We start from the raw sequence: 12282 nt of genomic DNA, 5'->3' as shown, positions 1-12282 counted from the left end.
TTCATTCTCCAACAGGAAAAGAGATTCCCTGCCCCACCCATCATTTAACACAAAAAAATCTTTTTTATTTCCATGCCAAATACTTCAGAAATTTCAAGTGTCAAGTCTGGATGGAAGAGATGTAGACAAAAATATTTGAAAGGGGAATTTTTAACAGGAGGTTGACATTGTATCTGTGTAGGACAATATATTATTAGTCTGGGCTGACTAAAATGCCTAAGCACTTCTTCCTAGCCACAGTTATAGAAGGTGTAATGACAAAGGTGTTTGGGCTGCCAGAGAATGTGTCCTGGCATGGTCTGGTCTTATAATTGTATTAGGGATCTAAGGATAATTCAGGTTGGAAAGCACCTCAGCAGAGTGCAGGGAGAGCTGTGAGAGAGTCCAGGTTGCCTGGCTAGGGCTTTATCCTGGGGAAAAAGATGATTCAGGTTCCTTGGAAATCTTGGTGTGACTATGATTTGCAGAACTTGAGATGTTAATCACTGGCAATTACTTCTTTCAGAAATAGGCACTTTCCTTACTACCTTGTTTCCAGTGTGGTACCCCTTGATGTGTGATGGCACCATGGTTCTTTTTTGTAGCTGTTTACTAAGTGAAAGCATTTGGCAGCAGACACAAACCACTTCAAACAATCTGTTTCAGCCTTGTCACTTTTCTGATCTATTGAAAGCTGTAAATTGCATGTAAATATCAAATTAATATTATGTTTTTGTCTTCTTTGAAAAATGGCCCTGTCAGCCATTTATATCCTGTTATTTATAGATTTCCCACTCCTGTCCCCCCTCCCCCAGCCCAGCCCTTCCCCTCAGTGAGCCTTCTTGTGCCTGAGATATTTTAAATGTCAGAGATTTTCTCCCTCTTGGAGAACCAATTTATTTTTGGTTGTGTATAAGATTTTTGGCGTTATCAGGTTTGCATGCTTGAATTTACCACCCGTGGAAATGTTTGCATCTTTAATTAACTGCAGTTGCTGGTTGCTGTGCATGGCTGAGCTCTGTGCTTGCAGCATGAGCTGATAACTGATAACACTCTGGGTTTAGAGCACAAATAGTGAATTATACCCCTCCCTATGCAAGGTGGATTTTCTGCAATTAGTTAAGCACATGTGGAGGCAAAATCAATTCCCAGTATGCCCATGGGTGGCATTAAGGAATTCTGGGACAGTGCTGTACACTCCAAGATAAACACAGACAAGTTTTGTGGATCATTAGATTTGCATAAGCATAAATCCACAGGCTCCACAGAGATAAATGAGTCAAGTAATCTGTTGCTGTATTGCAGCAGAGAGCAGTGACTGTCTCCCTTTCATGTATGTAATTAAAGTTATATAATGTTTTGAATTCAATAAATAGAATTATTAACATTACTTAGCAGTTAGTTAAAAAAAATGCAAAAAGTTGTGAACTGAAGTTGAGAGAAAGATCTATAAAAATACATTGGCTGAAAATAATCCTTTTTGAAAATGTATTTTCTATATAAAGTGTCAAAGATTGTTGCTTCTAACTATAATAATTACCATAATCTACTATCTAAGAAATATTTCTTTTTTTTTTTTTTTTTTTTTCCAAGAGGATTTCAAACAGGGTTTTCTGTTTGTTATGTAGAAATTGGAAGTTTAAAATGTACTTCACTGTTTAACCCCCTTCTAACTGGATTTCTTTCTTAGGTACAGGAGCTGCTGATAACCAGACAGAGCAAGTCCTTAATGAAACACTGAACTATCAAAATGTTCAATACATGGTCATTCTGAAAAATTTGTCCTGGAATGATGCAATGGCTGCATGTATAAATAACAAGATGCAGCTGGTTAGCATCACAGATCAGTTCCAGCAGGCTTTTCTTGCTGTCCAGGCTGCCCTTCATAATTACCCACTGTGGACTGGGCTTTTCAGCAGAGATGTAAGTTTTATTTTCCCCTCAGACTGTGGCTTAAGGTAACTTTCAGAATTGTGTGAAATAGAAACTAGTAGAAAGAAATGCAATGAAAAATTAATTTCTGGGGTAATTGTTTTCACATAGGGATAACCAGCTGGAGGGCCTCAGGATTAATGTTCTACATCTTTAGTTCTCCAAGTTGTATAGTTGTCAAACTCCACTGGATTGATTGATGATGAGGAGACAATTCTTTTAAATTATAGGGGGAAGGGATATTTTGTTGGATACCAGCAAAATTGATTGCTGTACCATTTTTGTCTCATTTGTTAATAAATGAGTAATTAGTGTTGCCACTTAATATCATCACCACTCTTTACAGTACTACTCTAGAAAGACAATCCAGCATCTGTTTTAAAAAGGAAAAACTAGAGGTGGCAAATAAAATCCAAACTTAGTTACCAAACACCTCTGGAGATCCATTTCTGAAGCTTAGCTTAGGCTCTGTTGTTACTTCATGTTATTTGAGTTAGAGGGAGACATCCCTGAGACAGGTTAATGGGTTTATCTTTTTTCTTCTGTTTATCTTTGGAAATGTCAATGTAGCAGGTATTGTTTTGCCTTTTCTCCCCTTGGAGATCTTCATTGTGCATTGGGAACTTTCTCAGCTGTTGACAAAATGGCTTGGGCTTGCTTACAGGGTTTATCTTTTTTGTCAAGCATGAGTCCTGAGATAATTTTATTTGAGAAGTGCCTTACCTGTAAAGATTAATGGTGCTCACTCAGCACCTGTGGTGTTATGTTCTTCCTATGTCAGTAATGGGCTATTGAGTATTCTAGGCAAAGTAGGGAGAAAAAAAAATAGAAATACGAGTATATAATTTATGGAGAATATTTTTTAAAGGAAAAGGGCCTTTAGTCTTAGTAAAGATGGGGAAACAAAACAACCTATTTCGCCTCCTCTTTTGATTCTTAGTCTGTGGGTGAAGATCAAATTACTTATTTTGCTGCATACAGCTCAGGCATGCACTGGCTTTTCACTATTGCAACACTTTGTTATTTGGGCACAATTTAAAAAAATTAGATGAAAAGAAATTATAATGAAACTGGTCAACAGAACTTGTTACTCCAGTGCTGGAATCATAAACACAAAAGAAAGATAAAAGATTAATTAAATTACAAGGTGGCAGGGGGATTTCCTAAAGAAATTTTTTAAATGGAAGATTCCTGAAGGATGGTGTGCTTGTTTTATGTGGGTGTTTTCTTATTCCTCCTGCATCCTCCAGGGCAGGAACACATGTAATTTATTAAATCAGTTACGTAATTAATAGATTACTTTAAACTCAGTGTGGAGTAACTGAGACTGGGCCTTATTCTCAGACATTACCAATTTCCAAGACCAGATAATTATATCCACCATTGATTTGCAGGTGCAAATTATGCCACTTGGGTATCTCATTGCCAGGCCTTCTCCCATCAGTGTAGTAGTTAAACATCACCATTTGATCATTTGTCATCCACTTCAGCTAATTCATATTTTTGCAGCTGCAAAACTTAAAGCTTGTTATATTGTGAGCAGTGGGTCAGATCACGAGGCCAGTGGGACACTTACAGTTCTCACCAGAGACACTGTAAATGTCTAGCCAATGTAAATATATTTTCAGGTTATTTTCTGTATTTTTTTTTACTATGTAAGCTCATCCCTTTTACTTATACAATGCTAGGGTGGAAAACATTATGGTTGGCTGGATGGGAAACATGTTAGTTTTAGTCGCTGGGCTGATGATGATGAAGAAACAAGCGAAGAATGTGTGTTTTTGGACACTGATGGCTTCTGGAAAACTTCTGACTGTTCCTCTGAAAATCGAGGTGCTATTTGCTATGCATCAGAAAGTATGTATCCTAGAATTATATTTATAAAAGCTGAATTTTATTATGAAGTATATTTGATAACTCCAGATAGTAACTGCAAAATTACAGCTTTTTTTAACTTAGGTTTCTACAGACAGGCTGATTTGCATGCTAGGTAAAAAAACCTCACAAAACACCAAACTTCAAATAGGGGGTTATGCACCTGTTGGTCTTAGTCCCCATGTTACTTGCAAATCAATTTAGTATGGGTGGATTGAGCCAGAGTATACCCTTCAAATTGCCAACTGGTTCTACCTTTGCGCAGTTTCTGTGAGATTGTTTCATACTAATCTCTCCTACTTGGATGTGGAAGAAGGTTCAGCTGCCTCTGTACTTTTTACATCATAATATTGGGACCTCCTGAAATCTCTTCGGACAAGTCTATACAGGGGAGAGGTACATGACTACATAGAGAAGAAAGACAGCAGGTAGACACTGAATTGAAAGGTGTAAATTAATCTGCAGTTCACAAACCCCATATATAGCAATTATAGCAAGACAGGTAGAGATATAGCAGAACATCTTTTGGGGCCCCTTTTGGAAAGCTAAAAAAAGATCTTTCTGAGACATCATCATTGATTTCTTCCCCATAAGACTATTATAATTTGTTTTGTGTTTCCTGAGGGGACACAGTTAAACCATTATTGTACATCCTTGAGTCACAGTCAAGTGTATACTTGACGTTATGACATCCTTAACTATTTTGTGCCTGCATTCTGAGTAACTCCAGGAAGAGTCCTTCTCACTCTTCAAGTATGAATTAGCTTATTTGTTATGTTGATCCACCTTCATCCAAGAGGCAAAAAGAGCTTTTAGTCATGAGCTTATGTTTAGCACTTTTATATATTTTATTTTTAAAACTCTATAACATAACAGTTGTGAAAAGTTTAAGTACCTTTCTTCTTTGATAATGCTTATTCCTGGTTATATTACTTTAAAAAAACTACACCATCATGAGCAAACCGAAAGCAAGAATGTATTTAGAGGATGGCACTTAAGTTGTCTTGCATGTTTTTTAAATGGTACCTGAAAGTGGTTTGTGGTGTGTCAGGTTAAGTGTTGTTATTAATAAGTGATGTCCTGAATGTCCTCTTTCCTTTCTATAGAGAAAATTGAAGAAGAACAAGTTACACAAATTAAGTGCCCACATAAGATTAAAAATACACCCTGGATATCATTTAGAAACAATTGTTACACTTTCATGATAACAAAAAACAGATGGAGAGAACTGAAGTCTCAAGAAGCTCATCATTTATGCAAGAAAATGAGTAAGTACTTTGTCATATTACATATATTTATGGACTTATATCAGCTTGGGGGAGATGAGCTTTAGATCTGAGTCACTGTCTTACAATGACAGCAAAGTGAGTGTTGAGAAAGGTGGTACAATTTGGAAATGTGCATTAGTGTTGCACTGCCCAATGCTGTTTGTCCTTGCTCTACTCTGATAAAAAGTGTCCAAGCATGGGTAGGAGAGTTTGAGAGAGGGATGGCTAGGGACTACTGAATTCTGAAATCTCTGAAAAATGGTAAGGTTTGGGGTTTTTTTCTTTATGATATGCAAATTTTAAATAGCTTGGGTGATTGTCATTCCCTTGGCAACATTTTGGCTTTACAATCACATTTACTTCATGGTTGTTTTTTTCTTTCCCTTGGTCACATTGGTGAACAAAGTAAACAGATGCAGAATAGTCCAATTCAGAAACACATGAGCTTTTCCTGTCCATCCTGAACAAAGTGTAAGCTTAGGAACAGCATCCCTTTTATATTAAACCAGTGCTTATGGCAACTCAGACATGCATCTTTCCATAAGCTGTTTTTATTTTTCACTAATTTAATGTCATCTTAACCTTAATGCTGTTTCTCTACTATTCAGTTCAAGAAAATTATGAAAGATTGCTGATATTTTTATGTTCTATGCAGAGAATTTATACTACATATACAACTTGAAGTGACAGTAGGACCTACAAATGTCTCTAGAACTGCTGTATTTCGCTTATTGACAAAACCAGGGGAAGCATTGTTGATAATACCTTTGAAAATTGTTTTTACACTGTTCATTTAGTCACTATGTTGCAAAGGACGAGCCTTTACACATTCTTGACCCATCTGTAATAATTACTAACAATAACAGAGAAACACAATTTATTTTGTAATGGAAAGGTGAATTTTGTAAGAAAGTAATTTGCAAAAAAATTTCAACAGACCCAGAAGCATTTGTTCTGAGCATTCGAGATGAAGAAGAGAATGACTTTGTAACTGAGCAGCTTCGTTCATTCAGTGGTCTGGCTATGTGGGTCTGGCTGGGGGTCATTTATGATGACAGTGGTAAGACTTAAGGGTTTTCTTTCTTAATAACTGGTTTGGAGACAACGTTGGCATCATTAGAAGCAAATTTCTTGCATGTTTTGATATACAACTAAAGTCAAACTGAAGGCAAACCTATAATAATGCTTTATATTTGTATTTATCTTCTAGAAGAAAACAACTGGACATGCTTTCTGCTTGAGTGATAATTAGGTTCAGTATGTTCTGTTTAGTCTATATTTGATTTCCCTGGAAAGCAGGACTCAAAAGGGCCTGGCTGAGTAACACTAACATATTTAGCATTGTATATGGAAATGGTTTGCAGTAACTTAAAAGTGTCACTGCATTTTTTCCCAAGTGAATATCTGTTATTGTCATTAACATGTTCAGAGTTAAATGGTATTTGTCCACATAATGTCAATGTTTTAATAAATATGCAATGTTTCCCACAGATAAAGTTCTCAAGTGGTATGATGAAACTCATCTGACTTACAATAACTGGAGGCTGGGAAGACCTGACATAAAGAAGAACAGTTTTTTTGCTGGTGTAAATCTTGATGGCTTTTGGGATATTTATAATTATTCTCAAAGTTGGCACGCTCAGCACTATAACGTGTACAGTATTCTCGCCTGTAAAATTGAAAGGGGTAAGCAGAAGAGAAGATCTGTAAGTAGTGTTGGATGAGGGTCATAATTTAAGTCCTAGTTCTGCAGTACCTGCTATAAAAGGCTTTGGGTTTGCACCCAGAGAACCCCATGGCACAGCTGTCGTGGGCCTCTGGGGTTATGTGGTCAGTCACTGCTGTAATATTCTGATCAGGAGGAACGTGCTGTACTCCCATCAACTGCTCACCGCGGTCAAAATGGCAAAAGATAAACTTCCTTGATAGAAGCGAACACTTTAATGCTTGGATTGCATTGATATAGATGGATTTTAATGCTTTCTCTATGTTCCTAGTAACATGAATGAAGTGCACAGAACTTGATGTCTTCTTATTCTTTGAAATAGGACCCCAGCAGCACAAGCCTCCATTGCCCGAGTCTATTTCACATGGAAACAGGACATACAGAATCCTTCAGAAAAAGCTGACGTGGTATGAGGCATTGAGAGAATGCAAGCAAAATGGGAGTGATTTAGCAAGTGTGCACAGTGAATCACAGCAATTATTTCTAGAAGATATTGTCAAGCAGGATGGCTATCCTCTGTGGCTTGGGTTGTCAATTCATGATGTAAGTGTATAGTGCTGGTTACATCAGTAACAGAGCTGATAAATCATATTCTGCACAGGGTATGAAATATTTTTTTTTCAGTTTCTTGAAATTTCAATTCCATGTATTACATTACTTACTTTGTTAACCTTATGTAACATAGAATCATAGTATATTAAATTTTAATGACTGTAGCCACACTGAGATATTTTTCCAAATCCGTGAAATTTTAAAACAATATAACAATCTGACAGCATGCCTTGTGGCACAAGAAATACAGTTTGCAACATGCCTTTAGAGGCTCCAGATTTATGGCCCTTTCTAGGATCAGATTCCATAGCAAATACAGTCAGACAAGGCTGTCTGGAACTGGCTCTCCAGCAAGTTATGCATCCCTTTTCCCAGGAGGGCAAAGCAAGATCTACGCAACTGACTCATGACTGACAAGCTTTAAACCACAATCTTATGCTGTGATTTAAAAGTTTGGGCTTTTTCTTTAATTAGGGAAGTGAAGCTAATTTTGAATGGTCAGATGGAAGCAACTTCGACTACTATCCTTGGGAATTAGAAAACTCAAACACTACTGAGAATTGTGTTCTGTTGAATACTAAAGGATCTTGGAACCGTACAAAATGTACAGATATTGCTGAAGGTGCCATTTGCTTTAGCCTTCCAAACAGTAAGTGTTGTTTTTATTGTTTTTGTATAGTTGTTTTATGTATTCTACCTTTACATGTTGTATTTAGAACTAGAAATGAAGAAAAGTTGTCTACCAGGGACAACAAAACACTTTTTAATACTTAAGGGAGATTGTCTCCATTCCAGTGGTGAAAATCTGAAACAATCCTGGTTACTTTTTGATTTGAGTATCAAGCTGTTTGTATCTTTTCTGAATGGAAATCTTTATCAAACACATGGACGAAACTTTAAAGCACCCTAAAGGTCAAGAAAAAAAAAAGGTCCCCAACTTGTGTTCTGTTGAATACTAAAGGATCTTGGAACCGTACAAAATGTACAGATATTGCTGAAGGTGCCATTTGCTTTAGCCTTCCAAACAGTAAGTGTTGTTTTTATTGTTTTTGTATAGTTGTTTTATGTATTCTACCTTTACATGTTGTATTTAGAACTAGAAATGAAGAAAAGTTGTCTACCAGGGACAACAAAACACTTTTTAATACTTAAGGGAGATTGTCTCCATTCCAGTGGTGAAAATCTGAAACAATCCTGGTTACTTTTTGATTTGAGTATCAAGCTGTTTGTATCTTTTCTGAATGGAAATCTTTATCAAACACATGGACGAAACTTTAAAGCACCCTAAAGGTCAAGAAAAAAAAAAGGCTCCCAAGCCTTTGGGACTTATCCTCCTTTTAAAGTAAATTCATCTACATCACATGAAGAAGGAATGTGAGCTGATTGAGCTCCCATGGTTGCTGGGAGAGGTAGTCCTTGTTAATACTTACTGTCCTGTTACTACAAAAAGAGTGTGCACAGACTCCTGGAGGGGAAATAATGCCATTTTCTGTCTTTGCAGAGATACATTTAAAGCCAAAGCAAGTGAGCAGATCCCCAGGATGCCCACAGGTTGGCAATACCCTACAGTGGGTGCAGTATAAGGATCATTGCTATGCCTTTGACATGGCGTTCTACAATTTCTCAGTATATAATGCGGAAGATGCCAAGAAAGTCTGCCAGAAACTGAGTATGTTTAGACTCTTTACCACATTACAACTTGTAATTAGTCTACTCTTCAAAAATAAACAAAACCCAACAACCAAAAAAACTACACTGGTTATACTTAAGTTTTTTGGCTGCTTTAGTTTAGGAAAAGTAATAGCAAGCTTTATCTTTGAACATCTGATAAAGATATCTGCAAGTAAAATGCAGATAAGCATTGATACAGCATTCAGAAATTTAAGGCTTACAGTTTGAAGGAAGCCATTTTATTTGCATACAATTTGTTTGTAATAAAGTTAGTGCTACTAGCAGTGCTTTCTTATCATATCCTTGCATTAGCTGCTTGTTTCTAGGGAAGTTGCTAACCTAGCAAATGGTTGGAAGCATATACTTCATAGATATTAAGACACATAATGTTACTAAAAATGACAATTATAAAAGCTTCTCTCTTCTTTGATATGTGAGGAATTTTGTTCCAGAAGATGTTAAGCAGTCTGCTGTACAGAATTCTTAGTCACCTTCTTAGCAGAGAAGCTAATGACTACCATAACTTTTTTTATTGAATTATCTTATGATGTGAAGTTGAACTTGCCAGGTAGACTGAAAAAGAAAAGATCCAAGTAGTCCTAGTCCTGGGTGCAGCTTTGTCTTGAGTCCTACCTGGCCTGGTTGTTGAAAGAGAAAGTGATCTTTCTCTAATTTAAGCTTCTGGATTTTTTTTTGCATATACTTGTAAAGCATGGATACACTCTGAGCCTGTCTCCAATATATGCTTTCCTCCCTCTTATTCCTTAATTGCTATAGAACCATATCTAAGAACCTGAGGTTCAATAAGAGATTGAGTTACAAAGTAACTTGGCTCAGCAAAATGCTGAGCTTTTGTTCAACTGTATTTTTGGAAAGGGTTTATAACTTGGGTAAGACTAGTAATTCTGAATGTTGTGTATCTTTTGGTATCATTCATGTATGTAGTCCAAAGCTCCAGTAAGTTCACTCCCATTTTATTTTTTATGACCTGCTTGAATAACCAGTCATCTGAAGCCATCTTGTACAACATGCTGTATTTTAGGAAATGGGGAGATTTGTCTCCATTCTGCAGGTTACTTCAAGCTAATTTCATAAGCCCAGAACCTACTTTAAAGTTGCAGTTCTGACCAGTTTCCTCTTCCCCTCAGATCCTTCAGCAACCCTCCTGACTATTGTGGATGCTGAAGAAAATGCATTTGTGAGCACACACATAAAGGAAAATGATCTCATCACCAAGAACGTATGGCTTGGCCTGGCTCAGAGCTCTAAGGGTAAGAAGTAGCAACTACATATATAAAAATTAATGTTTCATGTGGTAAATACAAGTGTATAAATCCCCAAATAAGAATACAGTTTTGTAGTGTTGATAGCCTATAGTAACTCCTGCCTGAGGGTGGAATCCCTCATTTAGCAAAGCCCTTTGGACTTCACTGTAGCTGAAATCGCTTCCTGTTGCACAGTAAAGATAATCGGGTGTCACTGAAATTCATTTCCCCCAGCGCTGTCATTGGTTCCTTCTAAGCTGCAAATGCATCCAGTGCTAAAGATCTGGAGAAGGTGGGTGGCTAAAAGTGTTGTATTTGTATTAATTGGTTATGATATGCAGGATAGTCAGTTTCTTTAGCACTGTAAAGAAATCAGTCAGACTGTGTGCGACATTGCAGCTGTTCTGGTGATCTACACTGAGCTTTTTTTTTTTCCCCAACAGATCAGTCCCTGAACTGGCTAGATGGCTCATCAGTTAATTACGCCAACTGGGAAAATAAAACTGCAGAAGTCGATAAAAAATGCAGTGTTATCCTGTCCACAACTGGCATGTGGTCCAAAGTTGACTGCAGTCGTAGTCAAAGCAGAGTCGTTTGTAAAGCTCCTTTAGGTATGGAAGCCTTGATTTTAGCAGATTGTTCATGATTTATTTATTTTAACGGGGAAAGTCTGTGTTGAAATATTGAAGGTGCAATTTAGAAAAGAACCTATCATGTACCTCTGCCTAAGCAAGAGCCTTCTGTTGTGGTTTTGTCATAAAATTGCATTCAGGGACAAATTCTCTAGGAAGTTACTTCTCCTGGCTCCCACTATTCTCTTAAAGGATAGGGGAGAGAACCAAAATTAAATTTTCACTTAAAAGCATGAAGTAGTTGCTATCACTTCTCAGCACAGGGTACCTCTTATGGCCAGGTCTACATAGGTGGGAATGAAAAGGCTTCTGCTTTAAAGAGATGCCAAATAAGCAGGTACACAGACTGTTTTCAGTCTTGGGGAGGCTTCTGAAAATGATGCTCTGCAGTTCCAGAAGAACTCAGGCCTCATGTTACTTCCTCATACTCTGCTCTGCACAGGAAAGAAAGCAGTTACCTGAGCATTAAGAAAGCAAGTGGAATCTTCCTGATTTTGTCTACACTTTCTCTGAAGTGGAAATGCAGGAATGGATTTAACTTCATGCTGCTCAGAAAGACCTCAGCAAGATCTTTTCAGTGCCAGGGGAACATAAATCCCTTTCACTTCAAGAGTCCAGAAATTCATTAGATTTCTGAAGTATACAAACCTTTAAATGAGTGCAGCATTTACTAATAGGTTTTTTGACCTCCAGAGGTCCCTTCCATCCTAAATATGATCAGGAAATTAACAACAGAATGATCAAAATAAGCTAGTAGATGCTGACTTGTATGGGAACATTAACTTAACACTGGATGAAGACTATTAAAAACAATTAAGTAATTTGCCTTAACTTCAACTAAATGTGTGCACTATTAGTGCATAGCTACTGAAGCATCACCTCCTTGACAAAATATTCTTACCAGAACTTTGTGTTTTGTTCTGTTGCAGGTTCTAGTCATACTGGGGTGGCTGTAGCACTTGCCCTGCTAATTATCTTGGTCTTCATTGGGGGATTAGTGTGGTGTCTCTGTAAAAAGAAGCGTCTTCCCTGGAGTGCCTTCTCTACAGTGCGTTACCAAAGAGGGATGAATGATGATGATACTGATGATGTGCTCACAAAAGATAGCTATTGAGAAACTCTTCTGGGCAATGTAGTATCAACTTCACTGTGTGAAGCCATAAGGAATTAATTACTTGATGTTTTATTACTTATTTTTTGTAAAGTATTAAGAAGGTTATTAATGGGGGCTAAATTTTGTTCTTTTATACAAGTGCAATTTTTACTCAAGTCCATTGTTATTATTTACATTTGGCATCAAGCATTTAAGATGCAAAATTTCTGGAGTTCTGCCATATTTTAAAATTTACAGTATTTTCTCTCTACTGGAAATAATTTTTAAT

At 37.0% G+C, this 12282-nt stretch overlaps 1 protein-coding gene across 1 annotated transcript in view; it reads left to right on the top strand.

Annotated features, from left to right (window-relative positions):
• The window catches only part of LY75 (lymphocyte antigen 75), a 42477-nt gene extending 30463 nt beyond the window's left edge, over nucleotides 1-12014 (top strand). Inside the window, exons 25-35 of the mRNA XM_009996285.1 lie at nucleotides 1670-1902; nucleotides 3600-3768; nucleotides 4893-5054; nucleotides 5992-6114; nucleotides 6546-6740; nucleotides 7103-7323; nucleotides 7807-7981; nucleotides 8834-9001; nucleotides 10152-10274; nucleotides 10712-10879; nucleotides 11830-12014. Of these exons, the coding sequence (XP_009994587.1) occupies nucleotides 1670-1902; nucleotides 3600-3768; nucleotides 4893-5054; nucleotides 5992-6114; nucleotides 6546-6740; nucleotides 7103-7323; nucleotides 7807-7981; nucleotides 8834-9001; nucleotides 10152-10274; nucleotides 10712-10879; nucleotides 11830-12014 (1922 nt within the window). The remainder of the gene's footprint in view (nucleotides 1-1669; nucleotides 1903-3599; nucleotides 3769-4892; nucleotides 5055-5991; nucleotides 6115-6545; nucleotides 6741-7102; nucleotides 7324-7806; nucleotides 7982-8833; nucleotides 9002-10151; nucleotides 10275-10711; nucleotides 10880-11829) is intronic.
• Nucleotides 12015-12282: the final 268 nt, after the last annotated feature.

This window comes from Chaetura pelagica, unplaced genomic scaffold (genome assembly GCF_000747805.2).
Source record: "Chaetura pelagica isolate M959 unplaced genomic scaffold, ChaPel_1.0 scaffold3, whole genome shotgun sequence".
Lineage (NCBI taxonomy): Eukaryota > Metazoa > Chordata > Aves > Apodiformes > Apodidae > Chaetura > Chaetura pelagica.
The sequence above is the reverse complement of the archived record's forward strand: the minus strand, read 5'-3'. Positions and strand labels throughout refer to the sequence as shown.